The sequence below is a fragment of the Rhinatrema bivittatum genome, chromosome 5 (assembly GCF_901001135.1).
Source record: "Rhinatrema bivittatum chromosome 5, aRhiBiv1.1, whole genome shotgun sequence".
In the NCBI taxonomy this organism is placed as follows: Eukaryota; Metazoa; Chordata; class Amphibia; order Gymnophiona; family Rhinatrematidae; genus Rhinatrema; species Rhinatrema bivittatum.
Window position 1 is genome coordinate 259,493,352 of NC_042619.1, and position 23,364 is coordinate 259,516,715.

Sequence of the window (23,364 nt, forward strand, 5' to 3'; positions counted from 1 at the left end):
AGCCCACATACACGTGTATGGGGCCATTTTTGCGTGAGCAATGCTTTTAAAATCTACCTGTTAATTTCATCTCAATCATATGCATTACAAAGGTCAATCCGGGCTTCGGTTACCCTCCACAAGCAAAAGTGATGTGTAGGATCACGTTTGTTCCCCCACTGCAGCCCCCATCACTCCATGTAAACAGTGCCTCCTGCAGTGCATAATTGAACAGGTCAAGGCCCACATCGGACAAGTGGACGCCATCCATCCTATAAAAACCCACACAACAGTCATTCACCCAATCATGATGAAGTAAAAAATCCCCTTGGTAAGCCAACCATTTGCCAATCTGAGCACTGACTTTTGCAATACCACGCTACCGCAAAGGCTGATCGGCGTATTTAATTCTGTTAATAATGCCGGACCATACGAAAAACGTATGGTGCATAACATTCATTAGTAGAAAAAAATTCTTCTTGACCACAGTAATAAATGCCCTGCAAGATCAACAATCCAAATCTTTACCAGCCAAATGAACCACCAACACTTCAGGGGCTCTGGCTGTCTGCAGCTCCTCCAAAACCACCGGTATCAGCTGATTCCCCAAATGTTCCCTGTATGGGCGAATCAAAGCCCATTGATAAACCCAATAAATGAAAGAGTGGCCCACCACCCAGGCACGGTCTTTCTTCACTGACCCCTCCCTGTGATCTGAAAGAAAACAAGAGAATTAGTATAACAATCACCTAAAAGGATCCAAAGGTCTCAACTTCATGACAAATGTAATTCAAAAAAGCCCACAAATGCCACCTTCTAATATGTTGTGTAGCTTCCCTTGTAAACCCAGCCTTAGCCATGCTAGAAGCAGCTCCAATTCTAAAGGAATGTGTTCCATAATCCCCAGGTTTCCAATCTGCCACCTCAATAGCTCTCTTCAGCACAACTGCACACTGGTATCTTGTCAAAGAGGTAGAATCTTCATATATCAGAAAGTAATCCCCTGATGAAGGTTGAACCCCCATATACTGCTGGACCGCCTCTACAGGGCACACCAACTCCCTAACAATATCGTGTATCACCATGACTTGCCCTTTGCCCAACTGATCTGTCTTGGATCTACAACTGCACAAATAATGCATTCCCCCTCCAGCCACATTCTCCCACAAACGGGCTGACAACCCTGGGGCCCTAACCAAAGACGCCACCAACTTCCTCACAGGCAAACCCCAAAAAAGCATGAATGCCATGCGAAATATCGAGGTCTCGAACACAGATCAGCAGACTCCAGGCAAGGCAACAACTAAGCCCTACAAATGCTGAAAAAGTAAAGGCCTCCTCCTATCCTGTGCCTTGCCCTCCATCCGCTCCCAACCCCCCAACATGTGGGATATATGAAAACTCAATGCAGGGTTCTCACATCCATTAACCTTTTGCATGAAGGAAAAGCCCGCCACCCTGGAATGTACAGTTGCCAGGGATAACCCAAATACTTCTCCCACAAGATGTACTGCATTACATATCAGTCCATTACTGGGCCCCCTTCAATCCCAGTTGTCTCAAGAATTGAGACATCACACCATAACCCTTAACATAAGAATACCATGTAGCTGGAGACACAGAAGCACGTATTATTTCAAAGGCCTCAGCATCCCAATTTTCCACAGGTATCAAGACACAGATACCTTTCTTGTTGGCCTCTGGAGCCAATCTTTGGAAAACTGCCCACTTGAAATGAGAGAGTGCATCAGCCAATAAGTTTTCTCTACCAGGCACATGACATGGTGTCACAGTAATATTCCAATGTAAACACAACAGACTCTTAAATGGGCAGATATCAGAACACAGCTAGCTTACCTTCTTTTAATGTACTCCACTACTCCCTGATTATCGCACCGAAATACAATCTGCTTGTTCTGCAAGTGGTCCCACCAAATTGCCAAAGCCATCACCAATGGAAAGAGCTCCAGGAAACTAATATTTTTAACAAGGTCTTGCTCCCTCCATTTTCCAGGCCACAGCTATGTGCATCACAAACCTCTCCAATAAACCCCAAAACCTGTAGCACCCACCACATCAGAATAAAGTTCCAAGTCCAGATTAGACCGCCTCCTAAAGAACAAAAATTCAATTAAATGTTTCCAAAAGGGAATCCCACACAGTCAATTCTTTGCAAATCTACCTAGTTACTCTAATACAATGATGCTTGCAATGAACCCTTGTTGTGGTCACAGATAATCAACTTATAAAAGCCCTTCCCACAGGAATAACCCAGCAGGTAAAATTCAAAGACCTTATCAAGGATTGCATCTGATGCAACGTCACCTTTTTGGTCGAACACACCTGACACATCAAAGTTCTCAAAGCCACCATCTTCTCTTCTGCATTCTGGCTACTATATCTACAGAATCCAACTCTATACTCAAAAAGGACACTGGACGTTTTATCCTTGGCAATTAGTATGCCAAAATGATTCCCAGCAGATGTTCGCACCTCCCATGCTGACCTGGCCCGACAAACAGAAAATCATTCAAATATTGTACCATGCTATCACACCCAGCCTCAGTCGCTGTTACCCAGTGTAAAAATGAACTAAACCTCTCGAAGACGGCGCAAGAAACCGAACAACCCATTGGCAAGCACCTGTCCACAAAATTATGACCATGGAAAGAGAAACCCCATTAACAGAAAACTCTCCGGGTGAAGAGGCAGCAATCTAAAAGCAGACTCAACGTCCGCCTTAGCCAATAATGCACCTCTCCCAGCCTCATGTACCAGAGACACAGCATCATCAAAAGAGGAATAACGCACTGAACATAAACACTCAGGGATAAAATCATTCACTGAAGAACCAGGAGGGTAGGAAAGGTTCAGAATTAACCAGAATTTTCCCTCCTCCTTCTTAGAAATCACCACCAAAGAGGATAAATGTATGCAAGGAAAAGGGGGAAGAAGCAAAGAGGCCAACTATCCTATCCAACTCCAATTCAGATGCCAACTTAATCCATGCAAAATCCTCTAAAAGGGACACAGACCTAGAATTACGAACCCACCCCCAAACCCCAGACCCACATAAGGAACCCGGAAACCCAATGAAAATCCTGTCTTCAAAAACTCCGCTGCAGCAACATCCGGATAGGCATCCAACCAAGGCAGCATAGCAGAACATCAACCGATGAGGGGGTTATCTGCCACAAGATCTCACTGTTTTTCCCCCTTGCTGCTACCGACCAGGCACACTTAGGACATTTATTAGCTGGGTGTTCAGCACCACAGAAAGAGCATACATGGCTAAATTTACATTCTGGGAACAATTATGCAGATTTATTAAATCTCCAGCACACATCAAAGTCACCTCTCTTTGCGCCTCTTGAACCTCCCATGTTAACTGCAGTCCCTGCATCTAATTTGGCTTGAAAGGAAGCCAAACTGGACCTGGAAGCCCCCTCTTTTGCCCCAGACACTAGATTATTAGTCATCTGTGTCAACCACAAATTTATTTCCTGAGTACTTCAGTACAATATTTTCCTCCATCTTACCCCTGAATTTTTCATCATAATTCAACCAGGAACATCCCTCGTAATCCCTGAATGCACCAATGATACTATCACCATAAGGCAACAAAGCACCATATTGCGCAAGATCATAATGTCCCACCATGCTGGCCAAACAAAGAAAACAGCACACCCAATTCAAAATGTTAGTAGGTACAGTTGGGCCCCTACTACTGACTTTATCATACTTATGCTTCTTCCTACCACTCTTCCCTCCTCTCCTTCCGCACTCCAACAACTTAAAAATATCAATGTAAGTTCTTTTCCTTATTTTCTTGCTAAGATATTTAGGAACCCCCTCCCACAATTTGGTTAAAGCCACCAAAGACGGGGTGCCCCACGTCCTGCTTCAGACCTATGGAGGTCTCACCCTGAATTCTTGCTCAATACCCCCACAGAAGAAGATGAAGAAGACGAAGGGGAACAGCGATGCCTCCTCTTTTTCTTGGCCACTGCTGCCACCTCACCCTGAACTTCTGATTCACCTGGAGGCACCTGTGGTACAGCAGCAGGAACTACGGGACCTGAGTCCCCCTTCTGACTGCTGGAACCATCTGGAACATCCCGAGACAGCACACTCACCTCAAGAGACTTGCACGTAGGCAGACCATCCAGGACATCAGCATCAGAAGCCCCTGAAAGAGAAGACCCTGCCCTCCAACTGACCCCTCCCCTGGCTGACCTCCTTTCTGCCAAAGACTGCCCGGATGCATCTGCTACCGCATGCCCACCCCTAGAGGCACTTCCCATTCTATTCCTAGGGAATACACCCCTCCCAGTCAACAGCACATCCACCATTCCATCCCACTGCCCAGACCCTGTCCAACTAAGATCAGGAGTGCAACCACCCCAACTGTGCCCATCCCGACCAAACCATCCAGGATCCCCTCAGTAAAATCCCCCCAGCTGCTGACTGGGAAAATTGGACACTAGCAGACCTCACCCATCCACTCATCAAAACCTTGGTCTGGCCACACGTCCGCCAATCCATCCCAGAGGGCCTGCGCACTCCAAGCCACTGCAAATGGATTCCCGAAGTTGTCCAGTTGACCACCCATGGCATGCACATTGGCTTCCGCATCAGCCTGCCCTGAAAAAACAGATGCTGAGGCAGTTTCCACACCTGGAGCCGCAGAAGGAACAGACTTCTGGGTCCTGCCCTTCCCCTTCAGCCCCCCTTTCCCTTTTTGCCCCCTCCACTGACTCACCGGACCCTCCTACTGCTGCGTCAGATGCAATCGCACCTGTTGAGACCACAGGCGCGCCAGCCTCACTTACCACCTTGCTCGACTCAGGGCTTGATCCTGCCATCGGGAAACTGCACCCTCCCAAGAAAGACACCGCAGGGAACCTCGCTGGCTTACACTGAACTCATGGCACAGCTACTGCCCCCAGTGCCACTCACATTTTCTCACAAACCACCCTCTAAATTGGTTTTGACCATCCCCACGGCACATTCAGAGCTCTTAGTGGGACCAGAACTCGCCTGAGCAAAAGAAACACCAGAAGGCCCAGGCTTGGCAACTGCAGGCACTGCGCTAGTTTTAACCCTGGGAACCTGTAAGACACACTGCTCATCAACAGGATCTAATACCTCATCTCCAGATTCAGGTATACTCTCCGACAATATTCCCATGCCTCCAGCCTCAGACATCTGGCTCACCAGCACCAACTCGACCCTGAGGAGAAAAGCAAAAGACCAGACCCACAGCAGCAAAAGGAAACAAGTTAAGTCAGTCCGCATTTAAAAATTATCAGGCAAGGAAGGGGTGGAGGTGTCCCTTATATATTTTAGGGATCTCCACATGCAAAAATGACCAATCAGAGCACCATAATGCCTCTGCCCTCATTCAAAACAGTATGTGGGTTTTAGGAAGAATCCTGCAAACCCCTATCCCATCATGCCACCCTAATTTGCGTCTTCCTGTGATCCCATATGAAAAGGCCAGGTAAAATTTAGTTTTACCGGAAAACTTCCCAAATGATTCTTATCAAAAGAAGGATGGAATAAAATCAAGGACCTCTACCATATTACTTTTGGAAAGCATATTTCCTAGCCTGCCTTTTAATTATATCAAGACACTGTTAAGAAGGTGTCAAGTAGAGATAAGATTAGCATCCTTATGATAGGCCATTATTAATTAAAAATGAAGGTCTGACTTGCCAAGGGTTTTCTGCAATTCTCTGATTATGGTAAGGTCTCTTCTAAATCATTGCCAAAGTGGTAATTTCAGGTTATAAATAAAACATCAGCAAAGACCAATACTCTTTAGCCTCTCTAAGGTGCCTGCCTTTGTCTTTTGTAGCTGGGAGATGTGATTATAGAAATGGCCAGTAACATGATGCTGGTGGATGAGCACATTCTCTGGATGGCACAGATTGAAAACAAAGCATGTACTAGCATCATCCAGTCGGTGGAGAAAATTGCAGGCTTCACCCTCAGCGGCAACTCCCAGGACATATCCGTGGTATGATATAGCCCTAACACAGTTCCAACCACATGTTCCTGCAACTGTATGTCCTAGTACAGTACAGACTCCACCATGCATTACCAAAACTTCAGCACTCCAGTTCACACTTCATTATAAGAATATACACTGTGCAGGTACAGCCATACATTCACAACACACCAGTAACTTGATGTTCATTTCGTCAGTAACATGTGCCTCATTATTTCTTAACCATTTCCTTGACAGAACTCCAGAAACATTGCCCTGGAAGCCTACTTGATTAAACCAGACAGCTACATTGGTCTAAGCTGCACTGCTTTTCAGAGACAAGATGGCAGCTGGTCATCAACGCAGGGGGGAAATAGACAAGAGCAGGAAGCTCATCTAATCTCAGATCAGCAGCTGAAATTCAGGTGTACCACAGGCAGGTCCAATGTCTCTCTGGCCAACTTTCACATCAAGGTAAGCAAAGAGATATACTTAAAAAAAGCACACATCCCAGCTTATGTCTCCAGGAAAAGAAGCATGCTTGAAAATATATATACACATTATTCATTTCCTCTTAAACTGTGCTAAGGAGACCCTGTCACACTGATAAGTGATCTTGCAAATCTGCTAAATGTGTGAACTACAAAAGTGAGGCCCTGCCATTTAAAATAACCCAATTTTATTCATGCCAACCCCCTCATGTATCTTAAACATCCCGGGATAAAAATCTTCTGTGCAAAAAACCATCCAACAATCCAAAAACAGCCAAATTTGTTTAAAATTTGTTGAAGAAAGAGAGTGGTAGTTTCATATCTTGACCCATTAGTAATGTGCCAAATTAATGGTACTGTTACTGGTCTCATACTTTTCATAATCATTAGCATACCACCTTCCTCCCTTGTCAAAAAGCCAGAAAAATCCTACTCATGCCTACGTAAATGCTTTTTGACTTATTCTTATATATACGTGCACATCAAGTGTCATAATCCTCCTGTACAAAAAATCTTTTTATTTTTCTTTTCTTTACTACTATAATAGATCAGAGCTACTATTCAATCTAAAAAATGTTTGAAATCTTCCCGTGCTTAGCTTTTTAATGTTCATCCATTCCTCATGAAGGACCTCCCGACACGGTCATGTTTCGAAATCTGTAATTCCTTTGTCAGGGGAGACTGTGACACCTGCTTCCTTCCAAATGCTCGTTTGAAATAGACGGGAACTTAACCAAGTCTTGAATTATCCATTACTTATACTACACCTTTGAATTTGAAAGCAACCAATAGAAGGGAATCTTTTCACCCACTTATTAATGACAACCAATCCAATTCCTCATTAAGACCACTGGGCATAACTGTGTTTAATTTGCAAATCCAAAACTGTTCACGGTAGTTAGGTTTAGCTGCATCATCCCCTCCCCTGATTGTCTTCTGAACTTGATCAATCACAGTCCACCGTAGTTCTTCAAACGTGTGTTGATTGTCCATACAATGTTGTACTATGGGGGCAGACACTGTCTGTGTATTCATCCGGGATCGATGTTCCAACAACCGTTTTCTAATAACCCGACTTGTACGCCTCACATAGGCTTTTGGGCAAGGGCAAATCAAAAGATATATCACATTTTTTTATGTACAGTCTGTTATATGTCTACGCTTGATCATAAACCCAGATGTCAGCTCGACCCACTCCTCACCTTCTATAGTCAGGACACATAATCACACTGATAACATCTATTATGTGAGCCCCTCAATGGAACTGTATGACCCTCCAAATGTGTATATACGATCTGATCCCGAATATTCATGCCTCGGGTGGTGACTATCAATGGATGTACCTTAAATATCTCGTGTAGGGCTAAAACATGCCAATGCTTGCGTAATGAAGCAGATATCATCGCCGTGGATGTTCTCTGTTGTAACACACTTACTAGTCTATCTTGATCTTTCTTATGTTGATAGTGCAGCAATTGGTCCCTGTCTGAATACTTGGCTTGTTTATATGCCTTTTTAATCACTGTTCGGGGATATCCCCGAGATTGAAAACGATCAGACAAAATGCCTGCTTGCACGTCAAACTCTCCTAATGTCGAACAGATTCATCTAATCCGAAAGTATTGACTCACCGGTAACCCTTTCTTGAAGGAAATCAGATGATGACTATGATATCTCAAACACAGGCCGGTGGAGCACACTGTTAACCCACATTTGAAAGCGTGATTTCAACGCGCTAGCTTTACCCCTTATTCAGTAAGGGGTAATAGTGCGTCGAAAACGTGCGTCCAACCCCCCCCCCCAAAACTAATAGCGCCCGCAACATGCAAATGCATGTTGATGGCCCTATTAGTCATTCTCGCGCGATACAGTAAATAAATGTGCAGCCAAGCCGCACATTTTACTTTAAGAAATTAGCGCCTACCCAAAGGTAGGCGTTAATTTCTGTCGGCGCCGGGGAAGTGCACAGAAAAGCAGTAAAAACTGCTTTTCTGTGCACCCTCCGACTTAATATCATGGCGATATTAAGTCGGAGGTCCCAAAAGTTAAAAAAAATTTTATATCAGCCCGCGGCTCGCGGGTTGAAAACCGGACGCTCAATTTTGCCAGCGTCCGGTTTCCGAACCCATGGCTGTGAGCGGGCTCGAGAACTGACGCCGGCAAAATTGAGCGTCAGCTGTCAAACCCGCTGACAGCCACCGCTCCTGTCCAAAAAGAGGCGCTAGGGACGCGCTAGTGTCCCTAGTGCCTCTTTTTACAGCGGGCCCTAATTTAAATATTTTGTTTTACTGTATCGCGCACACAGGACACTGGCCTGTGCGTGCGCCGGGAGAGCGGGCACTCGCCCGCTCTTCCGCGAACTTTACTGTATTGGCCTGACAGTTGTTCCGGTCTGTCGATTTCCGATTCACTATAGTTGCAAGTCTGCACTTTTACCGCTCACCAACACATCAAGATAGGCGATCGATTCTCTGCTAGAGTTATGTGTGACGTGCAAACACGGATTCAAGGTGTTAATCCAACTTATAAATAATAGCAATTCATTTTCTAATGCTGCCCAAATGAAAAATATGTCGTCTATATAATGACTCCAACATGAGATGGAATTCCACCATTTAGAAGAGTAAATAAATTTGGATTCAAAATCAGCCACCGATGGGGCCAAAGAGGATCCCATAGCTATCCCGTGGGTCTGATGGCAAACTTAATCAATTGTATCAAAAATGCCACAGAGATCCGTTGTGACTCGCTGTCTTCCATCAACCTCTTCGATACTACCTCAAAAGCATCCTCTTGAGGAATTTGGGTATACAGTGCCTGAATGTTGGTCACCAATATCCATGACGAGTCCCACACTGCTATCTCCTGTAATTTTTTTAGGAAATGACTAGTATCTTTCAAATATGAGGGAGCCCGCACCACCAAAGGTTGCAAAAATGTATCCACAAAAATTGCAAGTGGTTCCAAAACTGAACCTCTTAATGACACTATAGGTCTAATAGGAGGGGCCTGTACATTTTTATGGATTTTCGGAACTGAGTATATGATGGGAGTACTTGGATTATCTTTCACTAGAAATCTCTTCTCTTTACCGGTGAGAAATCTTGCTCCATCCACACACTTTTTTATTTGCTGCAGTAACTCATCAATCAGATCCTGTGCCATTATCTGATAATTAACATCCTGAAGAAGACAATCAGGGGAAGAAATTATGCAGCTAAACTTAACTACCGTGAGCAGTTTTGGATTTACAAATTAAACACAGTTATGCCCAATGGTCTTAATGAGGAATTGGATTGGTTGTCATTAATAAGTGGGTGAAAAGATCCCCTTCTATTGGTTGCTTTCAAATTCAAAGGTGTAGTATAAGCAATGGTTAATTCAAGACTTAGTTAAGTTCCCGTCTATTTCAAACTAGCATTTTGGAAGGTAGCAGGAGTCACAGTCTCCCCTGACAAAGGAATTACAGATTTCAAAACATGACCGTGTCGGGAGGTCCTTCATGAGGAATGGATGAACATTAAAAAGCTAAGCACGGTAAGATTTCAAACATTTTTTAGATTGAATAGTAGCTCTGATCTATTATAGTAGTAAAGAAAAGAAAAAGATTTTTTGTATAGGAGGATTATGACACTTGATGTGCACATATATATAAAAATAAGTCAAAAAGCATTTAAGTAGACAAGAGTGGGGTTTTTCTGTTTTTTTGACAAGGGAGGAAGGTGGTATGTTAATGATTATGAAAAAGTATGAGACCAGTAACAGTACCATTAATTTGGCACATTACTAACGGGTCAAGATATGAAACTACCACTCTCTTTCTTCAATAATTTTTAAACAAATGTGGCTGTTTTTGGATTGTTGGATGGATTTTTTGCACAGAAGATTTTTATCCCGGGATGTTTACGATAATGAGGGAGTTGGCATGAATAAATTTGGTTATACTAGAGATTAACCCCTTGAGTGGAGAAATATAGTATATTGTTTATTTAAAACAACCCAACACTTATGCTGTTCCACCGTTAACACTATGTGGGAAACATGATGCAAACCTTTCTATCCCACCTAGATATTTTTACTTGAAAAAATTCACTTATATTACTGACCATCATACTTGGCATCATCGGGAATGCTCTCGCATTATAACTCCATCTCCCATTGGTCAGCAAAGATACGGGCATAAGAGCCATTGGGTATAAGAAGCATTGGAAATATCAGGCAAAAAAGACTGTCATATAATATTTATAAGGAAGTGTATAAGAGAGGCTATGATATGAGATAAATGCCAGATTTTCTATTTTTAATAGCAAAAGAAAATTATTAAAAAAAAAAAGAAAAAAGGGAATGATTTAGAAATAGCAAGATTGCACATGTGCCTCTGTTGAGCAATGGCAAATGGAGTTATAATGCAAGAGCATTCCTAATGATGCCCAGTATGATGGTCAGTAATATAAGTGATTTTTTATAGTAAAAATATCTAGGTAGGATATATAGGTTTGCATTTAAAATGATGCTACATTTAAAGTCACTGCAATAAAATAAGGAGCTCAGGGTTTATTATTAAACAGGTGTTTTTATCAAACGCAAGACAGTGAATTACAGTTGTTTCCTGATGTTGCTCCATGAGTTTCCTGTGAGTGACTGAATGCCCTCGTTTTAAAAAGTCACTTTGGCCAGGTGTGCTGTTCTCATACCTTTGTACCTGAGCTTGCAAAGAAGGCACTTTTCAAAAATTATTTCCTTGCCAAGACAGCTGCTGGTGATACCCATGGGCAAAACTCAGAGAAGAAGAAGAATCCATTAAAAGAGATCAATAAAATACCCGAGTGTATGTAATGCTGGTGTATAATGTGTTCGGCACCTGTCTGAGATTCACCACCATTCTTATTCTTGACTAACCTACTGCCATGTCCCATTAGAAAAGCATTGCACTGGCTTCCATCCAGCTGCCTCCCAGCCTCTTTTCCACGTCTGCCGCCTCATCGCCACAACTGGATTGCAAACTACAGTTCTTGGTGTTCAGGAATGGCAAGCTCTTCCGCAGCACAGGGAACTCTTCGGGACTGGCAGATGATGGCAAGCGAAGAAGTATCTCCACGCCAGTAATCTACGCCGGAATACGTAAGCCAAAACCACAGCTGACACGCTATGTACACGCGTTGCACAAAAGCACCTAGAAAAATCGATCATTTAGAATAAGGAAAGTTCACATATTGAGATATGGTACACGTGCTGTAGGAGGCACATATCACAACCACTATTGTTCTCCTCCACTTCAGACACAAAATCAGTGGGAGACCAGGCCTTCAGTATCACATCAATAGGCAGGGAGGAATGGTCAAACATTTTAGATGTTCAAACCTTTCAAAGTTCAAGTATAAATATTTATTAGATTCAAAGACGTGTCACCATATAGCATTTATAATCCACAATGACGGTCCTCCGACATGGACCGTGTTTTGATGTAACTGTGTGGGGAGGGACCTTTGATCTATTAAACAACAGAAATAATCCAAATTGGAATACGAGGACATCATAGACAACCTAGCACAAGCAACAGATGCTAGTAAAGAAATATAAAAATATAACAGTATAGAAAAAGGAAAATTATTCCTTACCTGCTAATTTTCGTTCCTGTAGTACCAAGGATCAGTCCAGACGGTGGGTTATGTCCCCCGTCCAGCAGATGGAGTCAGACAAGGCTTCGAAGGGTGCTGACATATAAGCCAGTGCACCCTCTGCAGGAGCTCAGTATAGAGTATATCAAAGCCAGAATAAAGAACTTAAGAAGAATGGATCAAGTGTTCCCAACCATAGCAGGTCATAAACAAAGAATCAGGACAACTCATGTCATAACTGTAACTTGCAGAAGAACTGGGAAAACAGGCTCATAAAACGAGCAGAACAACATCTTTCAGAAAGAGCAGAGCAGTCCGAGCAGGAAAGAGGCTATAAACCCAGAGAACCAACGAGGTGGGCGTCTGGACTGATCCTTGGTACTACAGGAACGAAAATTAGCAGGTAAGGAATAATTTTCTTTTCCCTGTACATACCAGGATCAGTCCAGACGGTGGGATGTACCAAAGCTTCCCTATACCGGGTGGGCCCCTGAAAGCCCTGCTCGGAGGACCCGGTCCTCAAAGTGTCTGGAGGCGGACGACGCCAGGTGTAGGCGATAATGTCTTGCAAAGGTGTGTAGTGATTTCCAAGTCGCCGCTCGACAAATCTCCTGAGAGGAAACGGACCGAACCTCTGCCCAGGAGGCTGCTTGTGAGCAAAGAGAATGGGCTATAACGCACAGCGGAGAGGTCCACCCCGCCCCTATGTAGGCTGACGTAATGGTGTCGTTTAGCCATCTCGCAATCGTCATCTTTGAGGCCTGGGACCCTTTTCTCGGCCCCAACCAGAGGACAAACAAATGGTCCGAGACCCTGAAGACGTTTGTAACCTCCAAGTAGCGAAGTAGTGTACGTTTGACGTCTAGGAGACGGAGAGACCTCGGATCGTCGGATGTGAAGGATGGAAGCTCAACCATCTGATTCAGGTGAAAAGCAGAGACTTCCTTGGGTAAGAAGGAAGGAACCGTTCATAGAGAGATACCGGAGTCCGTGAAGCGGAGGTAGGGTTGCCTATATGATAGCGCTTGAAGTTCTGAGATGCGACGAGCGGAGCAGATGGCCACCAGAAAAACTGTCTTGAGAGTGAGATCCTTGATGGTGGCGTTGCGCTGAGGCTCAAAGGGAGGACCTGCCAGCATCCGAAGAACCAAGTTAAGGCTCCAAGAGGGGCACAGGTCCCTCACCGGGGGCCGCAAATGCTTCACTCCCTTGAGGAGCCGGGCGATATCTGGCTGTACCAAGAGCGAAGGATGATCTGCGTACTGGATGAGCGAACCTAGAGCGGCCTCTTGAACTCGCAGAGAACAGTAGGTGAGACCTTTGTCCAGTCCATCTTGGAGGAACTGCAGAATCTGAGAGACCGAGGCCCTCATGGGACGAGTACCATGTGCGGTGCACCACACCTCGAAAACCTTCCAAACCCTCACATAAGCCACTGAAGTGGAAGTCTTTTGGGCCTTTAGTAGGGTCGAGACTACTGTCTCAGGGTATCCTCTGTGTCTGAGGCGGCGCCGTTCAAAAGCCAGGCCGCAAGACAAAAGCGTTCTGCCTGATCGAAAAATACCGGTCCCTGATGGAGCAGCCGATGAAGATGTCCCAACCGAAGCGGACCGTTGACTGCTAGCTGTAGCAGATCCGCAAACCAGGGACGATGTGGCCATTCGGGAGCCACCAGAAGAACGGGCCCCTGGTGGCGCTCTATTCTCCGGATGACCTTGCCCACCAGAGGATAAGGAGGAAAGACATAAAGTAGGAAGTGGCGTGGCCAAGGCAGTACTAGAGCATCTACCCCTTCCGTGCCGCGCTCCCGTCTGCGGCTGAAGAATCGGGACACCTTGGTGTTGAGAGACGTCGCCATCAGATCCAGGTAAGATGACCCCCAACGATGAATGAGAAGTTGCATTGCTTCGTCGGAAAGAGACCAGTGGCACTCTCATGCGTCTAACTGCTGACGACTCAGGTAGTCTGCCTGAGTCTACGCCCGCAATATGTGAAGCAGCCACTCGTGCTAGGTGATTCTCCGCCCACACCATCAGGCGCGCCGTCTCGAGCGATACATGTCGGCTCCTTGTGCCTCCCTGGCGATTGATATACGCTACGGTGGTCGTGTTGTCCGATAGAATCCTTACTGCCCGATTCCGCACCAGGGGAAGGAAGTGTATGAGCGCCAAGTGCACCGCTCTGGTTTCCAGGCTATTGATCGGCCAGGACGCTTGTGCCTTCGTCCACTGCCCCTGCGCCGAGCTCTGTTCGCATACTGCCCCCCATCCAGAGATGCTGGCATCGGTGGTGACTACCACCCAATTTGGTACCTCGAGGGAAACGCCTTGGGCCAGATTTCTCGGATCCAACCACCAACGCAGGCTGTCCCTGGTGAACTGTGGGAGAGGGAGCACGATCTGATAGTCCTGCGAGACTGGCTTCCAGCGGGAAAGCAGAGCCGCCTGAAGAGGCCGGAGGTGCGCAAAGGCCCAGGGGACGAGATCGATAGTGGAGGCCATGGAGCCCAGGAGCTGGAGATAGTCCCAGGACGTGGGCGCTGGTAACACAGTAAAACGTATTTGTTCTCGTAGGGACTGGGCGTTGTCCGGGCGTAAGAAGACCTTGCCCTGAAGCGTATTGAACCGCGCTCCCAAGAAGTCCAAGTGTTGTGAGGGAATGAGGGAGCTCTTGTCGAAATTCATGACCCAGCCCAGGGAACGGAGAAGCCGGACTAGTCTGGAGACCGCCGACTGTCCCTGCGCAAAAGACTTCGCCCGAATGAGGCAGTCATCCAAGTAGGGATGGACGAGAATCCCCTCGCGCCTCAGGGCTGCCGCCACTACCACCATGACCTTTGTGAAAGTCTGCGGGGCGGTCGCCAGTCCGAAGGGGAGAGCCTGGAACTGAAAGTGCTGGTCCAGAATCTTGATGCGAAGGAACCGCCGGTGTGCCGGGAGGATAGGAATGTGGAGATAGGCCTCGGTCAGATCCAGCGAGGCGAGAAATTCCAACTGATGCACTGCCGCAATGACGGAGCGCAGCATCTCCATGCAGAACCGGAGGACCCTGAGAGACCTGTTGACCTCCTTGAGATCCAGAATTGGCTGATAGGATCCGTCCTTTTTGGGTATGACGAAGTAAATGGAATAATGACCCGAGCCCACCTCTCCTGAGGGGACGGGAGAGATGGCCCCTATACCCTGCAACCGGTCCAGGGTTTGTTGTACGCCAGCCTCTTGATGTCTGAGCTGCAGGGAGAAAAGAGAAACCTGTCCCTTGGGAGGCGGACAAACTCCAATGCGTAGCCATTCCTTAGGATATCTAGGACCTCTGATCCGAGGTGATGTGAACCCACTCCTCGTAGAAGTGTGAGATTCGTCCCCCAATCCTTGGGGTGGAGGAGTGGGTGAGCTTGGCATCATTGAGCGGATTTGGAGGTGGTCCCCTGGTTGGTCCCCTCCCGAGCGGGCCTGCGGCCACGAAAGGACCGGGGCTAAGACTGGGATCTGAAAGAAGGCGTCTGGGGCCCCATCTGTCTGTATCCCAGGTATCGACACTGGGCCCTGGCCCGAGTCCTGGAGGGAGTAAAGGACCTGAAGTTATGCTGGCGGTCCTCGGGCAAGCAGTGGACCGCGTTCTCTCCCAGAGACTTGATGATCTGGTCTAGATCCTCACCAAAGAGGAACCTGCCCTTGAAAGGGAGGGAGCCCAGGCTGGACTTGGAAGAAGAATCTGCCGACCAGTTGCGAAGCCACAGAAGACGCCTCGCTGACACCACCGAGACCATGGATCTCGCCAGGACCCGGAACAGGTCATACAGGGCATCCGCCCCGTACGCTATGGCGGACTCTAAACGGTCAGCCTGGGTGGCTTCCTCGGGTGGCAAGGCTTGCGATGTGAGTAGCTGCTGAACCCAGCGGACACTTGCCCCCTGCGCGAGAGAGCTACAGATAGTAGCACGCATACCCAAGACTCCCTTGAGGTAAATTTCCAACTTCCTGTCCTGAAGGTCCCGCAAGGCCGTGCCACCCGTAACCGGGATAGTTGTCCTCTTGGTGACCGCCGACACCGCCAAGTCCACCTTCGGGACCTTGATCAACTCCAGGAAGTCCTCCGGGAGTGGATAAAGCTTCTCCATTGCTCTTCTGACCTTCAAGGAGGATTCGGGAGTGTCCCATTCCCTAGCCAAAAGCTGTAGAAAGGTGGGATGGGTAGGAAAAGCCTGGGACAGAGGACAGAGGCCAGCCAGGACTGGGTCCCCCTTCTTGGTTGACGAAGCAACAGCTGGAGCAGAGGGCGCCGGTGGTTCGGGCAGAGGATCCAGGTCCAGCTCCTAAAGGATCTGGGGGATGAGATCGTCTAGTTCCTCTCTTCGGAATATGCGGAGTACCCGCGGGTCATCCCCTTCCAGCTGAGCCTCTGAGTAACATCCGGATGACCTGGGGGACCCCCCCCTGATCCGGGAGAGCACCCGCCCCTCCCAGCGAGCGTGGTGCAAAATGAACTCTGGGGGTCCCATGGGGGCCCCTGGTGCCCCCCCCCCCCCGCTTTGTCCGGGGTCTCATGTGGCACGTCCGTTAAGAGGGGTGTCTTGGTGGGAGGTGGGCCCGGGGTAGGCGCCCTGGGAGCTTCCAGGCGCTGCAGATATGCATTGTGCATGAACACAATAAACTCTGGAGAGAAAATCGGCGGGCCCGAAGAGGGGGCGATAACGGGATCAGCTGGGGGGACCTGGGCACTGAGAGCCTCCACCGGCGTCAGAATCCGGGGGAGAACCGCCCCGAGAATCCTGCTCCTCCTCCTCTGATGGCTGCGACTCGTGATCCGGATGATTCAAAATGGCCACCATTCCCGCCGAAAGCGGCGAAGGGGCGGGCCCACACTGCCCAGACCGCAGGGAGGCGCGGAACGAAAAGGTATTCAGCGGCCCTGAGGTGCCCTCCCCACCGGGGAGGCACCTAGAACAGATGCCCTCTCGGGGATATCCTCGACCCCGGCTTGCCACAGGCCGAGCAACGGGACGGCCGTGGCATGATGTTCGGCGGCCAGGGGAGGAGAGGGGCAAGCCACGGGGGGGGGGGGGGCGAAGGTTCCTAGGAATGCCGCGGGGGGGGGGGGGCAGGAAACAAGCCTCCACTACCCGCAAATGCCCCAGAAGGCAGAAGGGGAATCTCCCCTCCCTGCTGCAGCGGCCCCGGGGAAAGAAGACGTCTCGGGGCCACAGGGCAGAAGTCGGCAAAACGGGGAGAGGCTGGCACCACCAGCTTCCACCTATCCAGACAAACGCAGTACCTAAGCTAGTAAAAGAAACTAGGAGAGAAACCGAACAAAATACAACAGGATCACTTACCCCAGAGGAGGGAGGAGGGAGGGAGTAGGAGGAGAGAAGTGAAAGGAGGCAGCTCAGCCTGCAAGCCACAACCTGCAACTCCCTTTACTAAGATAATTAATTTTTTTTTTAAACTAACTTGATCCAAACTTAGCAAAAGAGAAAGAATTGAAGAAAATTAGTCTTCATACAGGGGAAGCGACAGGTTCCCCTACTCCTATCTGCTGGAGTCAGAAAGATACTAAGCTCCTGCAGAGGGTGCACTGGCTTATATGTCAGCACCCTTCGAAGCCTTGTCTGACGCCATCTGCTGGACGGGGGACATAACCCACCATCTGGACTGATCCTGGTACATACAGGGAATGTATAGAACAAACTTACCAAGACTTAAAAGCTTATAGATAAATTTCGAATGGCACATCAAAAAGATTTCCAGGGAGCATAGTTAAATAGCCTTCAAGCAAGCAAACCATGTCAAAAAGGAGTCATGTGATCACAAGTTGTCACTTAACGATTACGTCCATTGTAAACCGAGATTACATTCAGTGTAGGCAGACATGCCAAACTAGAGTCACGTGATAATGCTGTCAAAACAAACCACCAAAGGGTATAAATATGATTGTTCGGTTTATGAGGAGCTGTAAATAAAATTTATCCAAAATGCTGCAAGGCAAAAACAAAAAACACTACAAGAGCTAGCAAATTCCATATATTAAAAGAAGAGATTGTGTTCAGTGTAAGCGAACACACTGATAAATGTGGTAAATACAATTACTAGGTTTGTAGGAGGATTCAAATGGAATATACCAAAATAAAAAATAAAAGCCAAAGTAGCATCCTGTTAAAAATAACAGCGCAGCTGCTTAATATGGTTAGATATTAAAGTTCTCATAGGAAGCTTGACCAGTCAGTGTTCACATTGAGACCCCGGGGAACTAAGGTATCAAGTGTGTGTATCCATCTTCGTTCATGTTGTATTAATGTGCAAGAAAAGTCACAACCCCAGGAGGGCGGGAGACAAATTTAATGGAGGTGAGATAAAGTATGCTGAACCTCACTCCAGTGTTTTACTAAGGGTGCAGGCTCATAGTGCAGCCTGATGCAGGAAGATCAGACTGTCAGTATCACCTATTCAAAGTCTGTGAATTTTCTCTAACTTGATCATCATTTGCAGACCCCATAGCGGGTAAATCTTTCCCTATGCATTTCACCTCTGTTCCACTAAGGGGGTAATATATATTATCCAATGGCCTTGCTCCCGTCTATATGTTGGAAAAACCTCTTGCTATATTTGCACCCATATTTATAAACACTGCTCCTGCATCAGTTTGCACCGTAAGAATGCACCCCTAGTAACACTGGAGCAAGGCTTACTTTCATGCCAAGTGTCCGCGTCACTTTCTGTCCATTCCATCATATTTTAAAAGTAATTTATTCTAATGTGGTGTTCAATTATCATACACGTGATATGTGGGCTGATATACTTTTGTACTAGAGCACAGCATGCTGTGTAGTGTACCTTAGGGTCCCACCACTAAAATGTACAAACCTATAGCTGTCTCCTGTAAAAATTCAAGTATGATGTATGGGTATAGCCTTCCTGGATTTCCACAAGGGATTTTGGTTGCCTGAAGGATGCTTAGCATCAAAGACCAAGCAGATTAGAGGATGGAAGCCAGCCCAGAGTGTAGCTGCACTTGTATTTTTGCCGACCCAAGCATAACGTTGCTGAATTGTGGCTTGAACCTCAACATCAAGTCCTTTACTAATCTCATCTTCCCAAAATGCTGTTCTGAAATTTGTCATTATTTAATGCTTCCTAACACTAGCTCCACAGAGAAAACTGTAAGCTCTTTCAATGCAGAAAAAGTAAAAACAGCAATATAAAAAACCCCTCATTTCATTTGTGGGGGTTCCTGAAACTGCAAGGTCACACTGTACCCATCCCTACTATCCTCTGTTCCCAAAATAATACAGGGCATTGACTACATAATAAGACTAATTGTTTTTTATGGTTTTGGTGACATCATAAGCCACTAGACCAAAGGTCGGGTCATCAGAAGCTGAGATAACAATCAGCGCTTTATTTTCTCATTGGCTGTCTGAGTTTAATTGTATTTAGCATTAGTCATGAACAGATCTGTCTGTCTTAGTGCTGGCTCTCTATCAGAGGATTGAGATGTCAGTTAGGGTTCAGTTAAAATTTAAATTTTTTACGTCCATCTATTCCATGTATTCCTGTGTTCTCGTATTTCTAGAACTCAGAATAGTAAGAAAACCCCATTTTTAAAAAACCTTTGAGTACTACAGAGATAACCCTAGTACTTGTTGACACCAGCATGCAAGATTCCATTGCCATTCCTGAGTTCTAACCCCGGGTGAGGTTTTGAGTGGAAGTCCATTTCAGGGACTGCAACTGCTGGTAGAACAATCTTGCACATTTCTCCCCATGGGACACACATGGCAGTTGTGGGACCTTGTGATATCCATAATCAATGTTTTGCCTTTCTCACAACTGCTAAGTTCAGAGGGCAGAATTTAACCATAACAGAGATGTGAGCAGGCAGAGATAACAGGATGAACAATTAATGACGGTATTGTAATATACGTCTGATTACTCTTCAGGAGGATGTGGCATCAGTAACCTCACAGATCCTGTCCTAGTCTCGCTGCGCCACTTTGTGGATGGCATGGATCCCATCGCTGCCTACTGGAACTTTGACATACTGGGAGGCTACGGGGGATGGAGCTCAGAAGGGTGTCAGTTTGCCTATGCAGAGCCCAATATTACCACCATCCACTGCAAGCACCTGAACAACTTTGCTGTCCTTATGGTAGGAAAACCAGTCAACCAAAAACAACCTCTCTTTTTCAGCCTCTAATTTCTTCTGTCTGATTTGATAGTTGGTGCCTCATTTGATATAAACGTACTGTTCATTATACAGGAATGGAATGGATGGTAGCCAACGAGATCACAGGAATATTGTTTAATGCTTTTCCCACAGCTTCTTTCCAGTAAACATAAAGCTTATAGATAACCTCCATTATTACTGGATATTATCCACAGAATGCCCCTTCTATTTTAAATATGGCTTCATCATATTTTTTTAGCAACAAGCTAAGAAAATAATTAAGGGCTGATTGTGCAGCAGAGCAGTGAGTACCTAGAGCCATTACAATGATCAGTAACACTGTTACTACATATTGCCTCCATGTCTTCAACACATTCAGCAATGCACTGCAGTTATGTCTCCAGTAAACTTGCTGAAAAATCACCAGCCTTGATTTGAACGTCCTTGGAGAGTAGCTTGTTATTGTATGCTGGCATCATGACAAGTCGGGTACTGCTCATGGGCTGCAAACTAATTGTAAGCTCTTCCATTCTTTTCTGCACTGTTGTATGATACTTTTTTTTTAATTAATTTATTGTAAGGAAGCATAGACATGGCCAGTTTTCAAGTCCCGGCAAAGAAAGTGTTTCTTGCAAGTTCAAAAGGCTGTAAAAAACCCTAGAGTCAAAGGAGAAAAAAATCAGGCTGGAGGAAAAGTAGAATTAACTTTAAACAGCTTTCTCTTGTTGTCTAATTATTAAAAAGCATTTCCCAAAGCCAGATATAATACAGAATGATTAAGTTGATTTTTGAGAACGCAGCTTCTCAGATTGCATTAGAGATGCAAATATGTTTGCCAAATGGGTAATAAATCGAGTAGATTTCACATAATGTAAACTTGGCAGCCATTCCTGCCAGAGTAACTTGGATAACTGAAGCCTTTTCCAGAGTGAGAAAAGCTAGGAGGACAAAGCCAGGTTCATTCAGCCAGGCCCATTTCAGGTTTTTTTTTTTTCTCTCTTTTTAAACAGGAACTGAATAATTTCCCCAACCAGTCCCAGAATGCGGCAGAGGTGCTCCATCCGGTCATTTATACCTGCACAGCTGTGCTGCTGCTGTGTCTCTTTGCCACCATTATCATCTACATCGTCAACCACAGGTGAGGCTGCGCTAAGACTATGGGAATGGCAGGATGACAAACTGGGCAGGCCCCGGCTTTGCCGAGCTGCATCCTCCGACTTCTCCTTTTAGTTTTTTTCCCAAGAAAAGCAAGACTGTGGTGCACGCATGTAATGGGGTACAGCCCAGGCCTGGCTCAGCCTGACCCCGTTTTACATGAGGCCATTTGATAATCCTAGTGTTACACAAGAATAAAAAGAAACCAGGGGTTTGATTTTATTTACCATTTCTTTTTGCCTAAGAGAATCTACCTATGTAAAAGATAGATGATGTCAACAGAAAAGGACCATTTGGTCCGCCCATTTGTAACGGTCTTCCAAACGTCTTAAGAAGCAGGTGAGAACCTTTTGCCAGTCAGATCGCCGAACTGGCTGATTAACAAAGTCTAACATTTTGAGAAGGATGGTGTGAAGCATTCCATTGCTCTGACTGGGGAATTGTCATATTCTATATAAATGCAGTTTATAAAAATGAACATGCCTATGAATATCCTTTTCCTTTGACGTGATATAAAATATTCCTGTCTACAGCATACAGTTGACAAAAAAACTCCTTCATCTGCCATAGTTGATATCACCCGTGTCAATCAGGGAGCAATTTGTAAATTTGAAAACAAGAAGAGCACACAGTTAAAGCTCTACAAATCGTGTACCTTCAGCCAATATCATATTGGTATTCAAGCGCTCCTCCTAAGTGTGCTTCTTCTATCTGGGATACAGAGAGTCCAGGTCCCTGCTCTTTCCCCACCGTTGTTGGAGAGGTTGATTGGTTCAAATCCTTCTTTCCTTTCAGCACTATCCACATCTCTCGGAAGAGCTGGCACATGCTGCTCAATCTCTGTTTCCACATTGCAATGACATCGGCTGTCTTCGCTGGAGGAATCACCCTCACCAATTACTTGGTTATCTGTCAAGCTGTAAGTAGCTGTGCTCACCAAAGTCCCAATTCTGAAATTTGAATTACAAAATGCATCTCACAACCCTCCAGGCTTATTCTCCTCAGCCACACAGAATGTGTTCCTTATGCCACTTGAATTATTATTGATTAAATTCAATAAAGAGAATATGAAACATCGGGGCAGCCATAGACAAAGGGGGTGGGGGTGGTGGTGGGGGCTCCACCCAAGCTAATCTGAGCCAGAAACACAGAACATCCCCACCCCAGCCAGATTCTTCCTGTTCCTGGTGGCCCATTCACACCTCAGAGTTGCTGCCTCACGACTGCTGTCAACCCCACAGCAGCAATGTCAACCAAATTCAGCACAGTGCCTGCGCGCCCTGGCTCACAAACAGAGCCTGAGGTATCCCCACCCCTTACATGGGTTTCCATGGTAATTGGAGGGAGTGGGGCCAATAGAAGCCCTTTCAGTGCCGGAGGGGTCAGCACCAGGGTGATGGCAAGCCCAGCTAATGGCATGACAGGTAAATTTGGGTCTGCCCCCATCCCCACCTCTGGCTTTCTTTCACTCAGACCTTCCTCATCTGGCTCTCTTTTCCACCCCCCCCCCCTCCCTATGTAATGTGCCCCTGTGCGCCCACACACATCACTTCATCCATCTCTATATCCTGGTTTTCTTTCATCACCTCAGACAGTCCAAGTTCGCATTGCTGATGTCAGGGAGTTTGGAGAAGAAACTGCATTTACCGCCCCCTTCTTGTGTTCACCCCCAACATTCAACTTCCTCCTCACCTCCCCCAACATTAACACCCCCCCCCCCATCATCCTGCCAAGCATTCACTCCATTTTCATCTCCCTCAAAACATTTATCCTCTGCCACCACCAGCATTCACCCCATCACCTCATCCCTTTTCAGCATTTACCTCCTGTCCCTCTCCATCAATCACGACCGATGCAATATCAGCACAAGTAGAACGGGCACCAGCTCTTCTAACGCGCGCCTATCCACCTCTCCTGGGCACCAGATTTAATATTAAAATTAGCTGCCACGGTAAAAAAGGAGGCG

The 23,364-nt window shown here is 46.3% G+C and overlaps 1 protein-coding gene across 3 annotated transcripts in view; it reads left to right on the forward strand.

Moving 5' to 3' along the window:
- Positions 1-23,364, forward strand: part of ADGRA2 (adhesion G protein-coupled receptor A2) — a 273,188-nt gene that overhangs the window by 229,654 nt on the left and 20,170 nt on the right. For all 3 annotated transcript variants that reach the window (XM_029603893.1, XM_029603894.1, XM_029603895.1), the window contains 6 exons: positions 5,840-6,001; positions 6,230-6,445; positions 11,382-11,583; positions 20,017-20,225; positions 21,254-21,381; positions 22,194-22,317. In XM_029603893.1, the coding sequence (XP_029459753.1) occupies positions 5,840-6,001; positions 6,230-6,445; positions 11,382-11,583; positions 20,017-20,225; positions 21,254-21,381; positions 22,194-22,317 (1,041 nt within the window). The remainder of the gene's footprint in view (positions 1-5,839; positions 6,002-6,229; positions 6,446-11,381; positions 11,584-20,016; positions 20,226-21,253; positions 21,382-22,193; positions 22,318-23,364) is intronic.